Genomic DNA, 27,630 nt, shown 5'->3' with positions numbered 1-27,630 from the left:
GGAACCATCGTGTTGTGATATCTCCTCACAAAGCCTCCTTCAGGAGCTGCAACATAGTTATTTCGTTTCTCATCGACAAGACTTCATGCTACACTGACCATCACCATAAAGCAATATGCAAATTAGGAAACACAATGGACAATGGCTCTTCTTCATTGTTTTTCACCTCCATGCATAACAAAAAAATAAACCCCCCATCAAGTCAGTCAAAAATTGTCTTCTTTTTCTTTCAAGCACATGCTCACATGACTGCATTACATAACCTGATCACCATGTTATGACTGCCATAACATAATTGCCATTCAAGCTTGCCAGGCTATTTGCCTGAAGTGACAGTATTCATCTGTGGTCCCTAAAAAGTCTGTAATCACAGATTCTCGATCTAATTTGAAGGTTCTATAAATGCTATGGCAATTAAAAAAATATGTTTGTCACAGTATTTATTATGGAAACAGCTACCGCGTCTTTGCCTCATGTGTGCCCTGTCCCTTGCCCAACAAGTGGTAAAAGTTTGATCGGCAGCACCATGTCACCAGAGCAACAATCAGCACTGCGTTTCCAAAGAGATCATGCGTGTACTATAAGGCAAAAGATGTATTTTTAAAAGTCCTTGCTCACAATCGCAGGTTCACATAACATATAGATTTGTCAAATAATTATAACTCTTACAGAATTTATCATTGTAACAGAAGTAAGCTAGAACTGTCCCAAGTGAAAAACAATAATTAACACAACAGGTTTGTGTAAGTTTTTTTTGCACAGTAAAGGCTGTCAGCAGTGTATGCAGGAGTCCTTAAAAAACAAGAAAACAACCATGACTGGCACGACAATGTTGGTTTCACCGTTGCTCCTGCCAGAAGACCAGAACAGAACGCAGCTGACAGCCCTTACTCCATTAATTACTAACGCCGAAAATAATGCAATAATAGCCACAAAGATAAAAATGTAGACAGTAAAAGAGGTGACAAACATGCTTGCCATGGCACAGCAATAAATACAGTAGATTCTCTTTAAATGAAACCATAAGAGACCAGGGAAATAAGTTCCGTTTATAAGCAGCTTTAACTACCGAGAGATTAAGTTCAAGGGTACGCAAGATGCTCTTTTGAAAAGGGCACATACGTTACTATCAAAGACAGATAATTGGTGTAGAAGCTCTCATTACATTCTTGTTACAAAATCTTTACTTGCACTCGGCTGCTGGCTAGAGCTAGCAGCAGAAAACATTAAAAAAGGAAAGTCCTTTTGCAAAAAAAAAAAAAAGATAAGTTGTAGTGAAGAAAACACTCTTTAAGTCATCGATAACTTCGATATTTGTCTCTAGAGTGATCAATTGCGCGGGCTTTTCTGTGCCGCCAGTGGAAACGTTAAGCCAACATACAGCTCACGGATGTTGCCAAAACAAAGAAACCACAACTAGCCACGACAACGGTAGACCCACATTAGTCAAGGCGCAGTATCAAGAAAGGCGCAAAAAATGATGAGTACATGCAATTCCGGTATGATTGGCTGCTCACTTACACTTCCGGTAATATCATTAGTTCTCTTCAACCGATGCTGGAAAACGTGTGGTTCAATTTAAGACGTGCTTGCTGCATTGCCTTAATAGAAAACCAACCAAACATAAGTCTGTTCCGTATAAGAGGCAATTCCGTTTAAGCAGCCATTCCGTTTGAGCGATTTCTTTTGTTCGAGATTGTACTGTATTAATGAAAACACGTAAAACTGGTAACATGTTAACATGTTAAAACTGTTAACAAACCCGTCACTTTAACATGTTAACATGATATGCGAACGCATGAGTGTACTTTCCGGAAATTAGGAAAAATAAAAACAAGCTATGCTGCGGTGAACTGAGAACTGAATATTTGGGAGAATAAGCGTTTGAAAACTACCCGTATCAATTGGGCACAGTAGATATTTCAGTTTGTGACTGCTAACCTATTCACTATTGCCATTACAGGAAAGGGGGACAAGTCCCTTTTCATATTTTCTTCGACAACAAAAATTAGATCAGTCCAGTTAACTGTGAAGCGTGCTTCTCTGTAGAGACACCATCAATGAGGGTAAGCCGCACATAAATTTTAAAACTAAAACTAAGAAATTCGCAATTACGCCCGGAAGGCGAAGTATTGATAACGATAGCAAAGTATTAGTCAACTACATGAAGCAACCTTCGTGGTTTTATCGGTCGTACAAATTTCAATAAACATTCGCGGTCTAAGCAAGCAAGCATGGTGTCACGCGCGCGCAGGCAAACATGAAAAGATCTCGCTCGATGACCGCGAACACTCGTCACAACGCTCGTGAGACGAACTGTACAAACTGGGATCACTCGGAAGCGTACGGGCAGCACACTGATTGCAAACCACGATAAGCGATTAAAAAAATTCACCGAAGATTACGATACTCCCTACCACGAAATTTGAGCGCAGCTCTATACGTGTTTTCATTTCGATATATATTGGCTGGCACGGACAATCTGTCCGGTGCGGCACGGTGCAAACGGAGCGAAGTATAGCACGACTGCCTCGCTAATCTAGAGATAGCGAGAGCCAGCGCGTGGGTGACGCGTGGGCGCGATTCACAGCAGCCGCCGCCGCCAGACTTCCCAGCCGACGCGTGCTAACTCTGGCGCCATCTGGTAGCCATCGTCACCGCATTACGCTTTTCTTCTCACCCTATCGCGTTCCGCCTTATGGTTCCGCTGCACTCTCCTCCTCCACCTCTTTCCTCCTCGCGTCTTTCATCCTCCGCTGCACACCGCTTTCGTTCTTTCATCTTTCGCTGTGCTCGTTCACTCGGTTACGCCGACGCCGACACTCGCCGCAAGAACACGCGCCTAAGAGCTGCCCTCTAAAAGTACTGAAAAAACAGCGCCTTGGGAATTGTGCAAGGTTTTCGTATGTCAAAGAAAGGCGATTACTACGTGAGCCTATGAGAGGTACATTTTCCTGAAAATGAGACTAGCTTTTTGAATCGTTTGTTATAGCTGTTTCATTAGGGTTGCCATTTGGTCGGTTTTCTGGCAGAACCAGCCTTCCCTCACAGTGCTGGCTGCCGGTTCGAACTCCCACCTGCTCTCCATTTACGGTTTTCCGATTCTACCTAAATCGGCATATCATAAGCTGCATCGCAAGCGCTCCGTTGGGCAATCACTGATGTTGGACAACTGAATTGTCACAAATAAATTCATTCCTAATTCATAAATGCGCCTTTAATTCCGTAAGTCATCATGTATTGCTGTCCTCTTGGCTTCAATGTAATGCTGTGTTTTTCATAGGCTATTATTAGGTCGTACGAACAAAGAATTTACAACAATAATAGCATGATTTTGTGCACAGTGTACATAATCTTACATGATACGTTTCGACAGACTTAAATCTCGCAAAACTTGTACTCTGCACATGGCCACATTATTTTCTTTTGGTTCTGTTTGTATTCCTGAATATGGTACGTTTTACAACGTGCAAGCCCTCCCTCCCCTCTTTTCCCTCTCATTTTCTCGGAACAAATTTATTTCTCTCGGCGAAAGTGGCAAGCTTAACAGCTTATTCTCATCATGATCATACGACGTCAGTGATAAGAACAGCCGTTGTTGTTTGTAATAAACTCAGTCCGAGTTTGTTCTGCCAGGTTTCTTTCGTCTCCATCTTTTCTTCCCTGTGTATATGAACATTTTTTTTTTCGTTTTGGTTTAGTACAAGACGCATCATTTAGCCAAAAACATGCAATGTTGTATCCGAGTAGAACACATCGTTCACCTGACTCCGCCGAAGCGAGTGCCGCCGCCGTAGCCTCTTCGTCATCCGTAGGAAGCTTGGAGTAAATGTAGCCCTGCATGGACTTCAGCTCCAGGTAGCGAACTAAGCGGCTCAGCTTGACCTGCGCCGAAGTATGCAGCCAAAGCGCATGATGGCCGACCATCATACGTAGAGAAAAAATAAAATTAAAAGAGAGGCAGAAACACCTGGGCGTATAGATCTGCCTAAGCACAAAGCTAGATTCCTGAGCCGAGGGCACTAATCAATGCAACGTCAGAATACGCGGGACAAAACAACTACGACTGAGCAGCAGGAAGCAGTGTCTATCTTTATAGCTTTCACCTTCTTATCTCTACTCCTACTAACAAACTAACTGTCGACACCGACCAGTACTTGCGAACTCGAGCAACGAAACACACGTACAGGACATGCTAAACTGCGTTACTTCCCTATCACCGTACTTCACAAACCGGCTTACTTTTCTTTCTTTTTTTGCAAAAACTATAACGGAATGAAACGGCTTTAAAAATATACCAGCTCTTCGCATGGTGTAATCTGTCTGTGACAACATTATGTTTTCTTTCTTTGCCTACCCTGCTTGAACCCGCGTAAGGTCTCCAGTATGGAATAAATAAATAAATAAATAAATAAATAAATAAATAAATAAATAAATAAATAAATAAATACACATCCGGCCAAGACATCCGCCAACCCCTTAATTCCACATGAAGTTCTACATGGTACGTCTACCACTGGTATATTACTAACATATTTGGCATTACGCTCAAGTCACCGTAGAACGAGCGATCGAACTGCGATGTAAACGCGTCACTCTTTGCGACGACAGCGCTGCTGCAGCACATACAGAACAGCGCGATTACGCTGACATCTCGTAAACACTGCAGACAACGACGACAATGCGGACACTTCAACTGGCTCAGATCTTCGGGCAAGCTGCCGCGAAGATAGATTCCAGCACTGTACTAGACGCACGGACAATGAGACGCTTTCCCGCGCGCTCTTTTTGAAAGTCGGTATGTGACCAGGGCGCGCGCATAAGCGGCTTACATTACAATGACGCGTCGTGCAGCCTTCCTGACATCGCCCACTTGAACACAAGCCAGCGTGCGACGCGGCCGAGCGCGTCAAGGGAGACTCCTTTTAGTCGCCACGGCTTTCGCCGAGGCGACGGGTTGTTGCAGCGAACGCTTATCCCGGAACATTAAGGCACTCCTGAGAGATGCTAAATGCCTCCCAGCGAACGCAGGGTAAACAAGACGACTGAGAGCCCGGACTCAATGGCGCAGAATGACGGCTCCCAGAGAGTGCCGATATGTCATGGCGAGGCTTGGAAGACCCCTTTAAAAGCTGCCAGGACAAAATGACGGACGCAAATAAGTGCGACTGGCAATTAAACTAGGACATGAAATGTAAAAAAAAAAGATACTTTGGAGAACGACAACACTATAGGAAGGCATCGGAGCTTGTTGCGGACAAAACACGGGGAGCTTGCACCCCATTCTGTGCTTAGCGCTGAAAAAATAATAATAAAGAAAGCAAAGAGGGAGGAATGGAGAAGAGGGTACAAGAAATAGCAGATACAAGGGACGAGAGAGATATTTAACGGGGCAGATGACGCGTTGCAAGGACAGTTTTCGTCTCGACTCGGAGCGCACTTGCATCAGAAAGCAGACCGGGATAAGTGGCGCCGCGGCGCTTCGATTGAGAAGTACTCTGACGCAAGCAGGGGCCGCCAAATAAAAGGAGTCACACCACCGCCCATGAAAAAAACTCAACTACGAAGGCGTGCAAATACAAACAAACAAAAAATGAAGGAAACGGCTAGGTCCCGTTCACTCTCGAACCATTGTGCGTCACATGACGGCGCTAAAGACTTCCTGGCCCGATTTTGCTTTCGTTATTTCTTACTCGAGCCTTTAGGGGCAACTCGGCGTCTCGAGTCGGTCCGGCGCTGCAAAGCGTAAAAGCAACGCCAATGGCGTGAGCACACAGTCACGGAAATTGTCTCCCACGGAGCTTGAGAGAGACCCGATGTAAGGACCCGATGCACGGTCGGACTGCAGGCGCTCACACGAACGATCCCGACTGGCTAATCTTAGCCCGGCAAATCACCTCGGTCATTTCTTGCCCATGAAGTCGCCTCGACGAGCCAGCACGTCCCGTTTTTGTCGGGTAAAGTCGACTCGCGACCACACGAATCAAGACGACGTATAGCGGCGACGACTAAGTATGCACGCTCCTTGAGGACTCTCCGGTTGCTCTCACCTTGTTCTTCCGCATGAGGAAAAGGATGTCCTCGATGGCCACGGATTTGGAGCCGCGAAGCGTGGCCACCTCCGCCGCCCGATGAAACTTAAAAATAACAAAATCGAGGGCACTTGTTAGACAGGCAGGTTGTTAATAAAGACAGCTGCAAAGCTCTCCGTGGCGGATGCGTTATTTAAATACAATGACTTGGCGAATGTCAGCTGAAATTAAACAAAATACAAATGATGAGAAACTTTCTGCAGCTCAAGCTCCCTTAAGTGATACCGCGACTGAATGCACAAACTAGAGGACCACGTGTGCACAACAGCAATAACAACAACAATGACAACGACAAACACACAAACGCGCAATATATGACAGCGCAACACCTGCAAGTTCTGGGGCTCTGGCTGAAATAAACATCGTTCAATAAATGCTACGAACGAATAATATAGAAGCTTAATATATCAAATGAGCTGTCAAAACTTTGAATATATAATACCAACGCACACACCGACGGACCAGTTGACCACTGTTTCTAAAATTCTACGGCGTTGAGCCATACACTGACATCAATAACAACATATGAGAGAAAGGAAGAGAGAATGCAAGGAGAGTAAATGCAGGGAGGGTAACCGGACTAGCGTCCAATGTGCTATCTCACACTGTGGGCAAGGGAGAGGGGAACAGAAGGAAGAAGAGGGAGAGGGTGAGATCAGCGTATACGCGGGAGAATGCACAGGGGCGCTGTAACGTAAAGCTATTCCAAGCTGTTTTTATTCCATTTATGCAATCAGCCCTCCAGGACTGGCCGAAAAATTTTCGGCCTGCCCCCGCTTCACCTGTCTGTCACGCAACGTCACGAAAACAGCGAAAACTCCCGATCTGATATGATGTGGGCACACTAAATATGCATGATTAAACCGAACGAAAGAAAAATAACTATTTCCGATTCTACACATTGTTTGGCATTAGCCCTTCGCTATTGGTGACAAGGTTTCGGGCTGCGCCCTCTTCGCTTTTCTGGCACGCGACATTACAAAACCGTGAAAACCGACCACGTCAAAGTGACGTGTACGCATTAAAGAGATGCGTTAATATGCATAATGGAGACTGCGCCGTTCCGAAAATAATAGAAGACGTCTGCCTACCGATCGTTCTGGCACTCGTTGCTCGGAGTTGCTGGGGAGAACAGATTTATTTGCGTATAATAAAATTTTTTTACGTTTCAGTATAACGTTGTCTAGTCGTTCATCAGGTATACGACATCACTCTGCCAACATTTCTTCGCTGAGGATCCATTTTAGCGACATTTCTAACCTTCAGTTGCTTGCCACCGCGATTTTCGAACAACCATCACAAGTTAAGCAAGGAGAAGCGGGCCAATCCCAGACGCTGGCACCACCCTCTTCATCTGGCTATCTGCGTTCACTGCGCTCGCTTGGCTCCACCGCAACCCTCTCCATTTCTGCTTACTTCTCGCCTCTCGGCAGTCAATTAGATGAGAAAAACCTGTCAAGGTTGGCAATGCTATTCCTTCTGAAATCAAACAAAGGTGACCGCCTATAAACGCGGAGAGCGTTTGATTGGGTGGTTCAAATAACGCTGCGGGTCACCGCCCGATGCTTACGTTGGCGGTGACATAAATTTGACGTCAGGAGGTTGGAATAAAAACAGTTTGGAAGTCTTTTACGTTATAGAGCCCCAGGATAACTATAAAGGATCGCTCAGGCCGGTGCAATTAAAGAACTGCACAAGCGCATAAATAGCTTTTTCTGCCAGCGACGGATGTGGGCACGGTAAAGCCGGCTTAGAGTTGTCCGGAGAGATGGGCGTTGAACGTCGTAGCGAGGACACACAACAGGTGCTCGATGGTTTCCTCGCACCTACAGATTACTATACGGTAGGTGCAAGCGTTCTAAAGAAACGCCACTTCCAGCCAGCAACATACAAGGAATAATAAACACAGATTTTGTGCAGGCGAGGCCTTGCAGTACGAAATATTTTTGCGCTTATACCGGGCACAACACAAATTACTGACATCCGTTAGCAAGAACATTCTAGCACATGTTACGTGCGGCACTAACTCCTGATACCCAGCGCCATTGTGCGGGAATCAAAAGCACACATTTTTGCACGCAAGTCTGGCTCACTACTCACGTGACTCCATGCTATGAGAAGCTTACAGTAAAGCACAACGGCATCAATAGAGCGGCGCGCATCCCCGTTGTTACTAACAGTTGTGAGTTCTGTATCTAAGCTCACAGCGGTATAATAACAAAAAGGTGCAGTACCTAAGGTACCTAAGCCCACAGCGGTATAATAACGGAAGGTGCCAATTTGTTTCGACATTCTTATCTTTGATAGGTCGCGTTTAACGAAAGCGCCCACCATCGCCGCCATTTAGTGCTGGATAACTTAAGAACCAGAAAAGAGCGCTAGTAATTAATTCCCTCTATCTTTCTCAACAAATATTTCGCGAGCAGAACGACACAATTAACCTTCGGGGATTTGTGAAGGGCCACACGGGTGGCCACCAAGCAGGGCATACCGGCGGCGGCCAGGCTTTTGAAACTATCAAAGTGAGCTGAAAGTAAGAAACAACAATGTGCACACGCTCCCCTCCCCATCGTCCCTGGTAACCCGGCTGGCTTCACGCTCAGTCTCCCCAACCAGAAACGTACGCGAGGGCATGATAGCTAGTCATCGGGCTCGCACGTTCGTCTCTCTTTCTGCGGCTTACGTTTCTGAGTGCAGTCGGTCTTTTCTCGGCGTACAAAGATTCCGAGAGCCCACCTCGCCGCTGCTCTCGAGTAGCAGCAAATGGCGCGCCATTTCTGCTAATGCGCCAAGTCCATCAGGCGGGCGAAATTTTAAAAGTGAACGGCGAAACACTCTAAAGGGAAGAAAAGACATCGCGCGTCGAGCGGCAAGAGTCATCTACATATAAGCCGGTATGCAAAGTTTTTTTCTTCCGTCCTCCGGAAAATGCTACGCGCGGTGCGGGTCTCGATGGCGAACGATGCGTATAAATATGCATGCGCTTCATCCCTCCCCCTCTGCCTCCCACCGGCACACGACGGCTCCTTGAACCAATGCTCTCTGCGCCTGTCCAAGACGTACAACGAATGCTGATGCGAGAACGGGAAAGTCGTTCGTCGTCGACGCACCATATCGGAGGCTGCTCGGGTTCGAGGGGCTTCGGATGAGGAAGATTAGGGGAAAGAAGTAGGAAACAAGCCATAAGCGAGATACCGTCACGTGGCCAGCAACCTCCGCCTCCCGAAGCGGCAAAGAAACGCCCACGAAGAGAGAGCACCAGCCTGGACGTAAGGAGAAGGAGGGGAGGCAGAGACCAAGCTTTTTAAACGTGTGCTACACATCACACAGTTTCGTGGCCAGGAGTTACGAAGGTATGAGCGCCTCTGTTAAGTTTTGGGACGCTGCGAAGGAAAAAAAGGCGAGACATGAGCATCGTTTCCCCAGGGTCGAAAAGGTCCTTAGATGCTCGCGGCAGCTTCCTATAGATCATCAAAAATTCACGAGTGATGCGCATCTCTGCCATTTACGTCGGATGAGGCATAGCGAGGGCACTGCGGTGCGGAGAGGGTTAGATGCTGCCATGTTATATTGAGCGCCGCTTGTTGCTCACAATGGGTAAATCGTCTGCACTTTCTTGCATCCAGCAACCTCAAATACCAGCCACGTCTCATTTTGCTGTTTTGCAGGAATAATCTGTCTGACCAGGGCGTCACACTAATTACATATTCTTGAACTATACGCCCTTCTTCGCAACTAAAGCCGGTGCGCGAAGCTATTGCTGTGGACAAAACAGACAAGTCAATAATAATAAAAAGAAAGAATGAGTGAAAATCGAATTTACCATAGGCGCAACGAAAAATTCAATTAGCTAAAGCAAAGGAAAAAGAAAGAGGCCTGCATAGCACGACTTCGAACTTTTAATGAAGAATTCGAAACGTCGTTGCGAGTGCGATAAGGTACCCCGCTGAACTTGAGAAGGCAAATTATTTTCGTGAGGGAATGCCGTTAACATAGTCACAAAACTAAACGTGTCACTAAAAAGGTAAAAAGAAACAAGTGAAAGAAGGAGAGAAAGAAGAAATACGAAGTCAGGATATATATTTTAAAAAAAAATTGTTGACAAAACCTGCCGCTAAACACGCCCGGAGCCCTTGGGCGTCGAATGTTCTTCATCCGCTACTAACACTAGCGCGGGAAAAATAAAAGAAGAAAAATATGAAGAAAGGAGGAAATGTTCATGGCGTTCATCGATTACCTTCCTTTCTTACACAAACGATGCAAAACAGGAGCAAATATGAAGCCGTCGCGCGTTCCTTTTCTCCGCTGTCACAGAACACCGCGAAGACGCTCCGGCAGGGAAAAAAAGGGGTGCGCCGAACGTACTGGCATCGCATTCGCGCCCATATGTACACGTCGTCGCTTTCGTTCCATCAGGGGTGGGCATTGTCTCGAATGTCTCCTAGCGCGCGTCGGAGAGGCCGGGTCCCGCTTGAAGATTCATCCCGCGAAAATGCGCGCATCTCGAAAAAAAAAAAAAATCGCTTATGACGCGGGCAGTGCGAAACACGCGCGTGTAACACGAGTCGCTCGTCGGACTGGCGCGCGCGTCGTGTTGCGACGTCGCGTAATAAGAACAACGACGGCGTCTTCTCCCGGTGGCCCCCGCGCGATACTCGAACGAAACGCGAGGTGACGGAACCATTCTCCCGAGACTGCGAAGATGACTTTCGACGACGAAATCGCGGGATCGTGTATACGGGAATGGGGGAAATGCCGGGAGGACGAGTGGCGCAATCCACTAAGGTGGGAAATTAGGAACAGCTGCTGAAAGTCATAGGGAAGAAAAAAAATATACATAGATAGATGAAGCAAGAGCAAGATCCTTCAATTATTGACGCCATACGGTAAACACGCAACACACGGAAAATTACAAGTTGCACCCGTGAGACATGGCACTGCACAAAGCTCTGCGCCGTCTTGGATCCATGGCTTGCGCCTCCGCGTTATGACCCTTCAGGCGGAGAAGCAAACACACAAGATGGGAATGATCTGGGAACGGGTGTCGGGTGATCGCGAAAGCGGAGGTGGTTCTCAAAAGATCGAAGGAGAGACCTTCAGAATGTAAGAAGCGCTAAGATGGCGCAGCACTAAACACTAAACGAGAAAGGAAAAAAAAAAGCTTAATGGTAATTAGAGGTACAGCCCCAAGCCTATCTGTACGTAGCACGGAAGCGACTAAGCTCAGTACGGCCAGAAGCCGGACGAAAAGACGGGCGAAGAAGGTCACACAAGCACTGCATTAGCATTGACTTCGGGAATGGTTTCGCGAAGTGCCGATATGTGTGCGACGCCGTCGGTATTCGTGATCAAAACGTCGCATGTTTATAGTGCGAATTCAATCACTTTCTGCGAAGCTTATCTTCCACACTTACAATCTCTGTGCAGCACCGACGTCATCCACTTTGAAGGAAACAAAATGCATCTTTTAAATACCTTTTGACGCATGATTTACCCACTATTGAAGAAAGAAATCGCAATTTGAAAGAAATAATGCATGATTTCGCTACTCACCACACACTTGATCTGCTGCGCCACGATGTCTTCCACCAGTTTAACCGACTCGAGAAGCGGTTCGCGGCTGTCGCCAAAGCCGTGCCTGCGCACGACAGAAAGACAAAAAAAAAAGGGGGGGGGGGGGGAGAGGGGGGCAAGAAGCGGAACATCGTTTAGATTTAAGTCAGTTTCATTCACTGCTACATTTCGCCATAAGGGTACATGCACAAACGTCTTGGTCCCATTCACAAGTCATCGACAAGGTTTTGGTTCGTACAACAGTCGATAGATATGGGGGCAGTGTCCCTATTCACACAGCAATTCGTATGCAAGAACGCTTCGGAAGGACAAATTCGGTATATCGTGATGGCACATTTGGCATTAGCAAAGACACTTGGTTAATAACAAACAGCTCTTACGAACGACATGTTTCGTGGAATCGAACACCATACGCCCGAATTCACAAAGCAATACGCACGCTAGAGTAATTCGCAAGAAGCCGCTTGAGCCAATCTTGAGAACGAGCATAATATTTATGAAGGCAGCCCGCTAATAATAAAGTGTTCTTACGAATTAAAAGAGTTACAAATTCCCCCCCCCCCCCCCCCCCCCCCAGGTGTCTATGCTTTCCGTTAATAAGATGAATTCGTCATTGGCATTTCCACTACCAACTCGCTCGCTATAACTATTCTAGTTTTCTATAACGTTCGCTATAACTATTGACTAGCGCCTGTTCAACCGTCATTGCAGACGAATGTCGTTGCAAATCCAGGCTGAGAAAACTAGAGCATAGTGCAAATATCGAAAAATATTCGTCACGTTCGCGCCGACCTCTGGAGTATATATCGCTGCCCTGGTACGCTGATGCCAACGGATGCCTTTCTACTCTCTCTTGAGCATGGCGTATACCTTGCGCGCCTGAGGTCTTATGTTGCGTGAGAAACTGAACCTTCGCGAAATATTCCAGCTAGTACAACGGCATCAGCCGTGTGTCTGATGTCGACGATCACGGTTTCCCAGAACCACGACAGCCGAGAGTGAATCTGCCGACGGGGTAGGCGGAGAGCTCAGCGTCAGTATACAGTGTGACAGAGGCGCCCACACGAAGGTAAAAAAATGCTGTCGCCGACAGTCGGCAGACCGAAATCGGTGTCGGGTCGGCCTAGTGTGAGTGCGCCTTAAGTCTGCGCCAACGAGGACAGTGAATGTTGACAAAAAAAAAAAAAAAATTCAGCAGATCCAACGTGCCTCGCTCGAATTTTATACAACGAAGCTTTCCGTAAATACGTAAGGAGTGCTGAAACAAGTGCGTGTTTTTTCTACGTAAGTGCAAAGTGAAACCGAACGCTTTATGTATGTATTTTACAGAGGAAATTCAATGTCTTGCAAACGAAACACATCAGTGTAATGTAACGGTTAATCATATGTGTTCGTGGTGGTCACTTTGGTGTTTTGGCGCTGAAATTGGAGTACACCTTTCCGCGCCATTTGTTCGGAGTACGTGACCTCCCCTTGGAGGCGCAGATGCGACCGCCCACGCAGTTGCCATGCGACGTAACGCATTAGCAACGTGAGGCTATGTCCTCCGGCGCCCTCTATCCCTCCTCATCACGGCTTTCCGCTTCGCGGCCTCCTCGCCCTTTCCACCACCAGCCGAGGAGCCACATGCGCAGGCCGGCTTCCCTTTTGTACCTTCCATTGATGCGGGCGAAGTAGTGTGCCATAGCTCCTAGATGGCGCCAACGTCTCGCCGCCAAGCTTTAGCCGCAGCCGAGAGATAGATTAGCGAAAGTCGATCGGAAGATTAGTGGAAAAAAAGTAGGGAAACAACAAAAAACGGAGACGTACAAAAACAAAGTTCACAACAGGTGGTCAGAAAATTCGGTTATAGGAACTCATCGTGGTTTTTTTTTTAATTTTATTTTCTTCCTTTAACCTGGGTAGCCCATTAGGCAGTACAATAGCAAGAGCTTGGTGGCGCAACCCACCGCCCCGTTCCAAAGGGCACGCTCATAACATCCATCCATCCATCCGACAAGAAAATAAGAGCCTGGTGGGGCTACCCACTGCCCCGTTTCAAAAGTGACGCTCATAGCATGCATCTATCCATCCATCTATCCATCCATTCGTCGAGTGAGCTATACGGAGAGAACGCACGAGCAGCGGCAGCAGCCGGCGGCTGCTACGGCCAGTAAGAGATGCTAGGGGGGAGGGGGGGGGTGTCTAAAATTAAATTATGGGGTTTTACGAGCCAAAACCACTTTCTGATTATGAGGCACGCGGTAGTGGAGGACTCCGGAAATTTCGACCACCTGGGTTTCTTTAACGTGCACCTAAATCTAAGTACACGGATGTTTTCGCATTTCGCCCCCATCGAAATGCGGCCGCCGTGGCCGGGATTCGATCCCGCGACCTCGTCCTCAGCAGCACAACACCATAGCCACTGAGCAACCACGGCGGCGGGTAGGGTGGAGGGCTCTATAGGAAAGCTTCAAAGCACGCCGTCATTCGGCTATGATACCGCGGTCGACTTCTGGGCCGCAATTTTGTGTACCGATGCATTCCGCTCGATTATATGTGCCGTCTTTGTCATCCACCGTTCACGGCCGGCTGATAAAATTGATAACGCAGGCGGACCACCACTTATACCACTGACGAAGCGCAATAAAAAAAGCAATGAAACCAGAAAAGGCATCGCTACAAAATCGCGGTCCTGCTATGTTGCCAAAGGTTGAAGATTCGGCGCATACATTGATTGTAATTTCGTCTATCAGTGCTGGCAGCATGCCAATGGCCCAGATACGGACTGACCAGATCGTAGGCAAGCTCAAGTGCACGCAGGAACGCGTGGACAAACTATGGCTTTATTTTTGTACCGAACCCTTTCGGAGATACTTTCACTTTCGCGACATATCGCGCGACTAGCACCGGACACATCGGCGCACGGTATAGAGTTCCTGGCGCAGTGACAAGAATGCCGTCGCTCGTAGACGTCGGCGCGTCTGACGCTAGTGACTCGAAATCTCACGGGAGTAAACTTTAACTACGAATTTGGCCACCCGAGAATATGGCACTCTTTAGCCACTCGTGAATTAGTCAAATTTGGATATTTACGACTCCCGATTTCTCCTACTTTTAGGCGGTCCCCGTCGAGCCCAAGTTATCGGTCGGCGACGTATAGATAACGTGAAGTTCGATTTATTAAGCCGCTTTGGTTGTGCGCGCTATGCGCGTCTGTAGACCACTGCGGTCACAAACGTAATGCGAAGTCGCTAATTTTGGCGCACTTTGACGCAAAATTGTGTTTGTTTCTTTTCACGGGGAATCTCGCCCGGCGCATTTGGCGCAGGAGTGGGAGCACTGCAAAGAGAGAAATGCCAAATAAACCAAGTGCGACTTAACGAAAGTAACCAGTTTGTTGAATTAAAAGACACCATAGAAGTATACATAAGCAAATACACGGCACTAGACTTACGTAACCAGCACGGAGAACGCTATTATCGAACATACGAGAAGGCGACAACGGCAGCAGCAGAAGTTGCGTGCACGGAATAAACAAAATCAGTCACAACAGCAGAAAGAAAAAAGAAAAAGGTTCCGAGCTCGCATAAACACAACACTTCACTCATCGCTGCTTCGCCATTCAGCCACAAAAGCTGCCCGAGCATCACGACGTAATGACACCGGTTCTACGTGAGCAGCACAGCTTTCAGACGCAGCTAACGTATTCGCCGTTCAAAAGGTGCGGCGAGCCAAACTCCGAAAACTATGACCTTGCAGGCCTGATCGGCTCAGTTTAGCTAAGCGTGGACAGACATCATGTTGACAGCAACTGGTAATAACATACTGCGTTACGTAAAGAAAGTAAAGAACGTAAAATAAATTAGCACGCTTCCGACAGAAATGAGCGAATGGGTGATAAAGAGAGAAAGTATTATGCCCTTGCATGTATTTGACAAAGCGGGCTCGGAACTGAGGGGGCAGAGAGACAGATGACCTGTGGTGCGTGGAATGGAACAAGGACAAAGAAGAAGAAAAAAAAAGTTGGAAAAGAAGATGGAAGCAAGAAAGCGAAGCCCAAGAAAGCGGCGCGTTCCCTTCCACCTTCTTCTCCCCGGCGCATTCACCGTATAGGTATCCACGGTACGCGCATAATCTGCGCATACATCCAAGGAGCGAATGCATAATGAATGACAATAACTCAGCGGCTCCATCGACGCGATGAGAACAAGGAGACGGCCATCGAGGTGGGGGTGAGAGACGGGAGAAGTAAAGAGAAGCGGAAAGGAGGGTGACTGCGGCGTCGTTAGTTCCGAAGGGAAAAAAATGAAAGAACAGAAGCTCGGACTATATATGCGCTCGATGCCCGAAGAGTGCTGTGGGATCTAGAGATCCGCATCAGGTACCCGCGCCCCTTTGTGAGAGAGGTTTGCCGACAAATAATAGAAAGAAAAAGAAGTAAAGGAAGACACACATCAGAGAGCAGCGCCTTTTGCCGCGATCGGCCAATTCCGCCAGAAGAACACGATCTTGGGAGAGACAAAAGGGGCAGGCTGCCACACACGGGATCGAAGATGAGAGTCGATCGCCATCGTCCGCTCCGCCGCCGTTGTGATTAGCACGAGCTCGACGAACTGCGAAGCGAACTCCACACCAGCGAACAGAATGAGGGGCGCAAATTTCGGGAAAGCGTATGCACTGCATGCTTGCTGCACAAAACGTAACGCTAGAGTGCGCACCGGAAGTGAAGGCTGCACGCCAGCAGCGAGGTTTGAAATGACGTCAGTAGCGAGTTGCCTTGAATTCGCTTTCCAGTATACAGATAAGGAGAGAGAATAATATATTTAAATGATGGCTCTAGGCCGATTTGGGGAAGCGGATAAGGAGAGTCAGCATGTTTCAACAGTTGAGCTTATTTGCACTTCCACTCACGAACCTGAGAAGCAGAGTAGGGAGTGTCATGAAAATGGCATACTGCAAAAATATCAGCTGGGCTGAATAGAAACAGGTCTTTCTCTCTCTCTCTCTCTCTCTCTCTCTATATATATATATATATATATATATATATATATATATATATATATATATATATATATATATTCACACTGATATACAGATACGTATCATGGACCACAGGAGCAAATTCCTCGATACAAGCGTGCCGCTCAGTGATACATCCTACTCACAGAGGAACAGGCCAGAGCCTTTACGACAGTGTATTGCGCTCGGTGTTACTTTGGCAACTTGACTTAAATGCCAAGGCGAATTACGCTAAGTGGCTTGTCGTATCCCGGATCCCTAAAAAAACAAAATTGTCTCAATTCCATTCTTTCGCTCAAGCCTACCTTAAAGCTCAGTATGCGCTTCACTAATTTTAATATATAGGGCTTTCTTCCTTTATCAAAACCGGCTGTAGTAAGCAACCTCGACGATTCTTTCGTTCAATATCTTGAATGCGCCAGCTATGTCGCGCAGTCTGCTTGCACATGTCTGCAAATGAACCCGTCCTGTCTCATGCACAAAGCTTTCACGAAAAGGCACGGGCAGCTGAAAAAGAAGAGGCACTGTAGGGAGCGGTGAATTACTATATGGAAGCTGCTGTGCGATTGTTCTCCGTCGGGCAACTACAGCAATGCTTTGCTTCGCTACACCGTTCGCTTTGTTGCAAACGCATCCGATATCGCTTCTTTTATACCTGGCATAGCTAGAGGCACGCGGGGCTGGTGGAAAGCAACGCTTTATTTTCGCTACGCATACCCAGGCGCGCCGCACGTGTACAAGCGGAGCTTGTCAAAATAAAATATGCGAGCTCATTCCTCATGCGAACAGACTGAGCTCGTCAGAACTCTTTCAATCCCTACAAACGACGGGAGCGCGGTAACGAGCTCGCCTCGTCCAGACGTGAATAAGTTTTGCAGTCTACATAGCGCACGCCCGTCGTCGTCACAAGTTCAAAAGCAGGGGGGAGGGGAGGGATGGGAAAGCGGCCCTGCTATCCGAGACTATATAGGGACGACCCAGGAACAAAGTCCCGCGCAAGTTCGCAAGTCTACACGACGTATACACGACGCAAATCAAAGGGATGTGGCGCGCGTACAACAAGGGGTGGCTTTTCGTGGTCGTTATTTTCAAAGCCCGGCAAACAAAGACTTTCTTTTTTCTTTCTCTCTCTCTGTATCACTCTCTCTCTCAGAAAATCCCAGCCCTAGCCGGGCCTAATCAGGAAATTTCTGCTTCGCTTATAAGGAAGAACTGCGTTAGTATGCATGCATTGTGCATAGTGGAACAAAAAACGCATGAGCTCTGACGAGGACGCGGCAAACCTTTTCGTATATATAAAAGGAATGGCAATGGGATAAAGCAGCTGTTATCTATACAAGTGGATCGCATGACAAAGCGCCTGACACACTGCGACTGCCCTTAGTCCTCATGCGATGGAAAGCAACCTCAATAAAAGAGACACCGACGGGGGTGCGCGTCGGTACGCCGCGGACCGAAAGTATATTTCTCGCCGCCGGCGCTTGACCGAGTCGCGAGGCCAGTGCGACGCGCGCTTCCTCACGAACGAAGCGCACCACTCTCTCTCTCTCTCTCTCTTTCTCTCTTTCCACTCGCCACGTGCAACGCCGCTGGCTCGCTCTCATCACACTCCAAAACACACAAGCAAGCGAACAGCGAAGGAAGGAGCAAAATGGCCCAAAGCGGCGTTAAAACTAACGCGAGGCCCAACAGCGACGAACGCCGCAGCGCGCGAACCAGGCCGGCGGCGGTGTGCGTTCGCGGAAACGAAAGCTGCGCGCGCCAGTTTGCCCCGCGAGAACGCAAAAGGAGCGGAAAAAAAATGACAAAACAAAAAAACGAGAATCGAGAAAAATAAAACCGGGAGAACCAATGTTCGGGCAGTCAGAAAGCCGCGGCCCCGAAGCTACGGGCTGCGCATGCGAGAGGGAGCCGCCGCGGTGGCAGGATGAAGCTCGGCGTTGGAACAAACAGCGCCTGTGCGGTGTATACTCGCAACGAGAAGCTATAGTCACTCGGGGAAAAAACAAACAAGCGAGAACAACGTACAAGGGGGCAAACCAGCGAAGGCAGGGAGCGGTTTGCGTGGAAACGGGGAGGAAAGCAGGGGAAGAGAGGTCGCATTCGCGGAGCTGCGGCAGTATACGCTCACTGCCAGCTCGACTGCGGCAACCGAGCTCGCCAAACAAACCTCCGAGGACTCGGAAGCAAGCGGGAAAGGATACGCAGTGCTAGCGCAAAAGCAGGGAAGCGGCGTCCCGTACACGCGAGAATAAGATTGGGAAAGAGTAGGGAAGAGTTTAGGGAGCATGGGAGTAGAACAAAGAAGGGTAGAGGGGAGGGGTTGGTTTGATCGCGGCGGGTATATAGGCCCCGTGTCGAGCGCGTGGTATATATGCGAGTTTGGAGAGAAAAGCGCGCGCTCGGGAGACCGAACGCGGCAGGCACGCCAAATGATCTGCATACACGGGAATTCGCTTTGCGACTGGCCCGTAAACGAGCGGTAAACAAAAGGGGAGGAAGCTCTCCTGTATAGGGAACACGGGGGAGGGGGTTGCTCTATAGGAGAACAACTACAGGAGACAACACGGCAGGCATACGCATTCTCGTCCCCCCTGCCAAAGGAAAAAGGCAGCACGGCACGGGAAACACGCGTTGTCATAGAATCGTGCATGCAAGCTGCGCGAGTTTTCAGAACGTATAAGCTGTTGCATGAAGTTCTTTTGATCCCCCCACGAGCGAAAGATGCAGCGTGGGTGCCTCTACTGTTGACGTGAAGCGGAGTTGCGCGTGCTGTTTGCGATTGCAGAAAGAAAGACCATCGCTCCTGCGCTTAGAAACCATGTCGAAATCCCCTGCTCTCGATCTGTCACTATAAGCTGTAATGTAACGACAATGTATGCTATGGTATCATCCCCGAAACGCTTGGTGTTCTAAAAAACTAAAGGCTGTCGTTGTTATCGGAGCGAAAGCACCTGCTGTTTGATTTGGGGAAGAGTGGCCCGAAATCTCCAAGTCACTTCATTAACAGGAACCTAAGGGGAGTGTTGCGCCGAGTGCGTGAATTTAGCCTTGACAAAATTAATAATAGAGAACAGAACAACAAAAAAAAACGGGGTGGGGGGGTAGGGGTTCCAGCTATATGTACGCGTCTGTCTCTGCGATTTATTCACGCGCGCCTTTTTTTTTTTTTTTCTGAGCATCCCACTGCTTCCGCGAGTACATCACTTCAGGTTTTCACGTTCGAGCTTCAAAGCGAGGACTTAAAAGAGCGTAGTGCTTGCATAAAGCTGGGGACCTTGTCCCGCTCTACGCTTTTAGTGTAGGCCAAAGCGTGTTCCAAACATCAGTAATTTCCAAAATTATACAACTTTTGACAATTAAGGGTGTTACCCAATTGTTATAAAAAGAGGGTAGCCTGTAGGCAGTTTATGTTGTAAAACAGGCTCGCCTTGATCACCTTTTATTAAGCAACATCATTCACGGCTCGAAATCGTGAGCCGTTGCAAATTGTTTACACGCTGTAGTGCTCGCCGGTCAAAATAGCTCCAGGAAGCGAACAAAGGCGTCAGCAATGGCCAGCTTCCAAGATGCGAGCATAGCGGACATATATACGTGACACGTAATAGAGGCAGCAAAAACAAGCTGCGGTGAGCGAGAGGCGCTGAGTGTGAAGTGTCATCCGGTAGACAAGGAATCTCCATCACAGGCAACATTTTTACAAAATGACAACAAATACAGGCGCGGCGATATGAAGCGACAGGGGCTCGAGATAAGGAAAAGTAGGTTGGTGTTACAGTCCCCTTCGACATCGTTACATGCAAACGCACAGGGCGATTTCCAATATTTCTCTAGCACAACCTCAAACGCATTATTTGCTCTTTTGCACCCTTCCTTGAGTGGTTGTTGCATGCGTTTACGACCCGGAAATAAACAAACATTTCCGTTGCTACACAACATAGCGCTGCCTGCTCCCCGTGAATCTCACAACGCACCTATGCAAAGCCCACTTACGCTCTCCCTACCTCACTCCTCCCTCCCCTCCCCACCGCCACCAAACGGAGAAAAACGATTCACGTTGGCAACTCTCCCCGACGGTTCGGTCAACCCATCTTCTGCGACTCGCTTCTTCATCATCCACCGTGCACGCAGTTTCGCCATGCCTCTTTACGCCCGAGCAGTATATTCTTTCCATCTTACGGCGAGCACTCTCTCGCGAGTCAGTACGTATACAGACGCTCGCTGTTCGCAGGCACTCCGAAAAAGCGCCTCTGCCCACATAAGCGGGCACACTTACCCTATCCCTATATGTGCACCCGAAGCCCGTTCCTGCTTGCCCCAAGAGAGTCGTAAAAGCGTACAGGACGGGCTTAGTAAACAGTTTTGAGCTTCGAAACGCCGCGGAATGAGTAAGCAACAAATACATGTATATGGACGAAGAAAGTGAGAAAGGAACTCCGTGAACCAAGTGTAAGGGGAACGGTAGGCGAAAACAAAAGCACCGGCGCGGGTGGCGGGGACGCCTACTTGATTCTCGGTTCCAGTCGGCTGCCTCGTTTTCGCCTCTGCCGCCGCGCACGACAAGTGAGCACCGCCACTACGCCCTCTTTCTTTTCTTTCGGTTTGCCTACGGCCACCTTTTCCTGCCACTTTTCTTCGCATCAGAGTGAAAAGAAAAATTAAAAATAAAGCTAAGAAATAAGCAAACGGAAAGTGCGAGAACTTTGTGTAAATCAGCGTTTACGCACACCGCTTTGCATATATACGCACCACGTTCGCGTACGCAGCTTTGCATGCTGCAATGAGAGGTGACAAGCGCTCCCTCCGTGGCAAAGTCGCAACGTAGTAAGCGGTTGTTTCTTAAAACTACGTAAGGATGGGAAGAAAGGCAGTTGATGCTGGACGTACAGTACCTGTCTAGCACGAGCGGTTCACACATGAACGGAGGCCAACAAAGGGGGAGTGCTTATGGGATCACAGGACAGGAAGAGAATGACGTCACAAAGTCATTGAGTGATCGCGTTGCTCTCTGGTTACCGACGAAGAAAGAGTAAAAAAGAGTAGAATGAATATCAGCCGCAGCGTGGAGATTAAAAACAGCCAATGTCGAAGACGGTTGTTGACTTTAAGTGTATGTACAAAGAAGAGCAACCGTTAGTCATCCCATAGTCATTCATTTTCTTGACATCGCGTATATTTTTTTAAGCAAGCGAATATAGAGAAGCTCGATGCGACGCAATCTTTTTCTTCTCCCGTAACAGCAGCTCAACAGAAACGCGAGCAAACATGCTTAGATGCGGGTACAATGTACTTCAGTTGCACATATATGAAGCCAGGCCAGAGATGATAGCCTAGAATAGCCCACAGAAAGAGGAAGTTCATGCCATACGACGCACACAGACACACGGTCAGAATACGCAAAGCATAAATGCAGTTACTGTCGTTCCCAAAGCAAAAGACCGAGTGTCTGTCCGTAGACACCGCCTTCTATACTCAATCTACCGCTGAGTGCGTTCTTGCGCCGCCTGAATGAAAGAACTGAAGAACGTGCAAGACTGAAATGAACAAGACATCGCCTTCACCGATAAAGGGTAAACGCGCAGCGCGGCAGTGAAGAGCAGCGCAAAACGCTGCGCACTGATTTTTTGAGCGGTGACTACGCCAAAAACCACGCAGCGAGAGGAGTTCATCACCAACCCTCGAACTTTGTTTCAAGCCAGTTTGGGAAAGTAGATGTGTTATAGTTCTCGAACCATACTTATTCAAAGTAAATCGTATAGTCTCACTTTAAACTATTTCAAATTTGTGAAGGTTGACGTTGGTATAAACTATCACTTGACAACCACATAAACGCGACCTGCTGGTGCACATTTGCCTCATAACGCTTTCCTGAGCACGAAAAAGGTGGGGGGAGGGGGGGAGGGCTCGTAGCTGCTCGAAAAGCTACCTTGATAAGGCTTAAAGACACGCTAAAGAGCACCATTAAAAAAAAAAAAAAGCTTGGACGAGTGAATTATTCCTTCCAAAGACTATTTTTGTGAGTTTGGCGGAAAGAAAGCTGATATTCACCTTAGAGACAATTAAGGTCAAACATTCTGACGATCCTAGTTCAGAGCTAAGTACCTCGCAGCGAGAGATGGAACGAAAAATGACAGGCGTAACGTTCAGCGACAGGAAGACGACGGTGTGGACTTGAGAGTAAAGGGGGTGTAGCCGATATTCTAGTCGACATTAAGAGGAAGAAACACAGCTGGGGCAGGCCACGCAATACGTAGGGTAGATTACCGGTGGTCTGACAGAGCTGGAGAATGGGTGCCAATGGAAGGAATTAAGTCATCGAAGTCGAGTACGGCCAAGAACTAGGTGGTTTGATGAAACTATGAAATTTGCGAGGTATGCATATATACAATGGAGCAAGGTGACGCAAGACACGGGTGATAGGAGATAGTTGGGAGAGGTCTTCGTCACGCAGTGGACATAATATACCATAATTACTAGACCTCTGCGCCAGTAAGTCAGTGAGACATGACGAATTTTGAGTTATTTTCTGGTATTCGCGCCACTTCGCGACGCCGGTAGCGTTCTCAAAACTCGCCAAGTTTCAGCCCCCGGTTCCTTTAGGATGCAGTGCAATGGCTTTATTCACCGATAAACGGTTAACCAGACCCGAGTTGATGCATCGAAATCTGTGAGGCCACGGCGAGAGAACTTCGGGGCGTCATCGCCAGCCGTCTCACATTTTCGCGTCTTAATTCCATGCCTTGGCCAGGCTCCTTTAACTTTAGGAGCGACCATTTTGTTATTGTAGAGACGTAATTTATACGTACACAGTTTAACCTATAATGTCTCTCTTTAGTGTCCACTAATTAATGCCCGTTTCTGCAGCAGGCGCGAGCCCTTACGTGAGGGCTTTTCGAACAGCTTTATAGAGTGCTCCCGCTGGCCCCCTGGAAAGCGACATGAGAACAAAGGGGACGCTGCCAATCCGTGTGCGGTCGTAAATGATTTTCGCGCGTCTGTCTCCATTTCCGAGTGTTCTAGCACCTACAACACGTGACCCCAAAGTAGTACGTATCAGCCCGATTGGGCAGCAACAAAGCACGGACTATACTAAACTTGCATGATACGGGTTCAAGCAGCTGTTTCCGAATTAAAGGAGTTCCCAACGGTCAACGTAATCAGCTTACTTCTACATTGCCCTATTAGTGGAAAGCCTGAAACCTTCAACTGTTCTTCGCTGAGGCTAAGTGCTGCATACGTGCGACTGTAGAGAGGGTGGTAAGAACTCCGAGCGAAAGCGCACCAGTAATATCACCGGATGTGCAGCAGGATTAAGAAACTGTCCAAATTTGGCGTGTTGGGGGACTCTTCAGAAGCAGTCGTGCTCCTGACGACTTCTCTTAATACTTTCCGGCTCTAATAAGAAGGAAAATCAAGCAAAGCACGGGAGAATGAGGACATATCGCTCACAACTAAATGTGTCAGAAGAGAGACAAAAAGAAATAATGAGGCGGTTCAAATTAATCAACCACCGCATTGTCTCGGTTACCGTCAAAACAACAATTCTGCTCTGGCTCACACAAACACGCATACACGCACAGCTACGTCGCCCCACGCCCCCGCCCGCTTTGACTGCATGCTCTCCTTCCGCACCCTCCCTCCGATTACCGAAACGCCAGCCCCCCGAAATCCCACGGGCTGATAAAGGCAGCGAGAAAGAAGAAAAAAAGAGAATAATAAGCACGGACGCATCAAAGCTAGGGCCTGAGGAAAAAAAACAAACAGCAAGAACAACACCAACGCATCAGCCAAACGAAAGTAAGTATCCAGGCCAAAGTGGAAGCAACAGTCGAACACCAACGCCGAAAAAACAGCGCCAAGCCAGCGTCGAAACGCGAAGGACTCAGCGGAGGGCGCTGGAATGAAGGGGGCAGGGAAGCAGGGGACGGGTGTTTGTTGGGAGGCTTAAAGTCGCCACCGCCCCCCCTCTGGACGCCGCCGAGCGATCCGTCTTCTTCTTCTCCTTCCGTCGAAACGAAGAAGACCGCGGCGCGCCAGGGGACTCCGGGTCCACTCGTGCAGTCGCCGCAGCAGCCGCCGATCCTGCAGCTCCGGGCCGTGGGCGCGCGGTCTTTCACTTCTCCGAACTGCGGCGGCAGGCAGCTAAGCACATATACGATAAAAAAGCAGTGGCGACGGAGCCGAAAATTTTCGGCTTGGACCACTACTTCGCGCCGTCCCAGAGCGCGAATTGGGAGGGGGGCGGCGACGACCGCGCACGGTGGAGGGGGAAGCGGATGGGACGAACGAGTGAGTCGCACGCGCGCGGATTCCAAAAAAGCGATCCCTCGATCGTGGGGGCGCACGCCCGCGCATTCCCCAAGCGTCCCTCGCCGCCTCGCCACTGCCTGCACTAGCGGCGGCGGCGGCGGCGGCTTCGGTGGCGGGGAGCCGCGGAGGACCCCAAATCCCCCAAGACATTTTGCCCGTTATACGGCGGCGGCTTCTGCTTCTCCTCCTGGGACAGCGGACAACAACAGCCAAAAACAAAAAAAGATTCCGCTACACGTCTGAAGGCGGTGCAGCGTGAGAGCCGCCCATGCGCCTCGAGTCCCTCCGAGTTGTTTGTGTTTGCCAGAAAGCCTTGTTTTTGTTGTTGGCATATTCCTGTTTCCAGACGAGCTCGGCAACACTTTCCATGCTGCAAAGTAACTACCAGCAGAAAAAGCATCCGCGAGTGCAGGGCACTTACAGAGTCGCGTAATGTTCGAAAAAGAAACCTACCGAGTTTGCTCAGCAGTGGCTATATTAGGCCAGCCGAAGGGTCATGTTGCTATATTTTTGCTGTCGAAGACAGCAGCCGCATGAGGTAGCTTGGCTTTAATGATTGGGAGAATGCTCTCATGCAGACCGGTTACTCCGCGACGGTGAGTCGAGAAACTGTATGGCTTCCATGACGCGCTTCGCGCTTTCCGCGACCAGGCATTTGTACAGATGGTGATGACAGAGTAACAAAGACTGCGATTATGAATATAATGACGATGTTTATAAGTGTGTAGAGCACTTATTCTATGCCTAACACACCATCCTCAAGGTTGGCTTGTAGAGTAACGCCTCTACTTTATAAAAGCTTCCGTTCTCAAGCTCTCTGAACAGTCCCACGCTGTTATGGGCGCTTCAGGGCAACTTCGGTACTTGGTCGAGCCTCACTGTCTAATGCATGTTAACTATGAAAGCGCTACGCTAATGCATATTGCTTTTAGACATAGTGTAGCAAGCTCAGCGCTCGCAAATGCAAATTTCTGCACGTGCTCACCAACAAACGTGAACGAGTGAAACCCATCGCGGATGCAGCAACATTCGATATTCAACGGCGAGAAGCTAAGCGCGAAACACAAACCCGGAAAAGCCATCAATTCCCACAAATGACTAGCGCGCTACCAATAGCTAGTTTCCAAAAGGATTACAACTGCTGCAGCAATCGTCTTTCCGAAGAATGGTACAAAGAATGGGATCCATTTGATGGACTTGTTTCACGTGTCACGCTCGCGGGTATTGAATGGCCAGCATGTGCTTCAGCTGCGACTCCTCCAACATCGTGATACGGAGAAATCAGTACTACGAGTCACTGCGTGCACCTAGGAGACGCTGTAATTGCAGGTACCTCCTCGTGACACCGGTAATTCCAGTCTTGAGGTCTTTCTTTTTTTTTTTTCTTCGGGCAATTCTTCTACCACGTACTGAACAGCAAAACTGGAACCAAGCTTGTGTAAGGAATTTAAATGCGTTTTTCGTATACTTTCGATCAGCTAGTCCACATGAAAGGGTGGTAACCAACATTGACTTTGATGGTTTTGACCTAGTTCCGTCGTCCTTTCTTCCCCACATCTTATAATCCACACATTTTGTTTTTCTAGAAAGCAATTCTAGACTTTGCTATGCGGACGGACAGGGGACAGGGCGCACCTTGCGTCGATGGTACACCTCAACGACTATATTGTGAGTAAGTGAACTCACTGCAGCGATTACATTATACAAGTCTATGCCAGTCGATTCGAGTGCCACTGACTTCCAACCTGAGCGTTTGCGACATTCTATCTGATGCAAAGTCCCATTAACGTCCCTCACACCACTGAACATCAACAAAACGCGCAAAAACAAATTCCCTCAGTTCAATAGGACGACGCAGCGACCGCCCTAAAACCTCCGCAGAGTAGATGTATGTTTACTGAGCGCTCAACAAATCTGTCGCGACGCAGAGCGCTTGCACAAACTACCGGCGACAATGAAGCTCCGCAGGCAACGTCGAATGACGCAACCTTCTTGCAGCGCGAGGCGCTCCCACAGCACACAAAAAATCCGCGAATAAGCAGCCTGCAGTCTCCTGGAACAAATAACCGACGTATACACAGTGTCGAATGAACTAGTCGTCAGCGACTTCTCGCGGGCAGACCATTTTAGCCACCAGTATATCTCGCGGTTTGTGTATACGAGTGTTTACAGCGGCGCCGCCACCGCCATTCAGTGAATAAGAGTGCCTACGTCCCAAAGCCACAAACCCAGGGCTCCCAGTCTGAGCGGGAGCATTTTACCGACGCCGGACACTCGGTTCTCTACTGCCGGGACGAGAAAAAGAAAAGGAACACGAAAGAAACACACAGAATAAAGGGCGCCGACAACAAGAAAACACGCGAGAAAGACATAGGGTCCAAGCTCTGGCGTAAGAGCGAGGTTGTAGCGGCGGCTGCGGCGACAGCCAGGCTCCCTTTACAAGTGTCCGGGCTGACCGGGCCAATTCAAGCAGGTCGTTTGTTCAACTTTGCCGGACGCTTTTACTCTCTCCCTGTCCCTCTAACGCTATCAAGCCTCACACACTGTGCGCCGTCGAGGGATGGTTTCTTTCCGAACCATCCCTGCCCCATCTGCAACACACACACGCACCGACGCCATGCCCTTGCATTTTGGTCGCGCGTTAGCGGGCCCA

At 48.5% G+C, this 27,630-nt stretch overlaps 1 protein-coding gene across 2 annotated transcripts in view; it reads right to left on the bottom strand.

The window, feature by feature from the left end:
- Positions 1–27,630, bottom strand: part of LOC126522101 (transcription initiation protein SPT3 homolog) — a 108,600-nt gene that overhangs the window by 32,933 nt on the left and 48,037 nt on the right. For both annotated transcript variants that reach the window (XM_050170885.3, XM_055066191.2), the window contains exons 3-5: positions 11,646–11,730; positions 6,051–6,137; positions 3,765–3,885 (exon numbers count right to left, since the gene is read on the bottom strand). In XM_050170885.3, the coding sequence (XP_050026842.2) occupies positions 3,765–3,885; positions 6,051–6,137; positions 11,646–11,730 (293 nt within the window). The remainder of the gene's footprint in view (positions 1–3,764; positions 3,886–6,050; positions 6,138–11,645; positions 11,731–27,630) is intronic.

The sequence above is a fragment of the Dermacentor andersoni genome, chromosome 6, assembly GCF_023375885.2.
Source record: "Dermacentor andersoni chromosome 6, qqDerAnde1_hic_scaffold, whole genome shotgun sequence".
Taxonomy (NCBI): domain Eukaryota; kingdom Metazoa; phylum Arthropoda; class Arachnida; order Ixodida; family Ixodidae; genus Dermacentor; species Dermacentor andersoni.
This window is presented reverse-complemented; position numbering and strand designations above follow the sequence as displayed.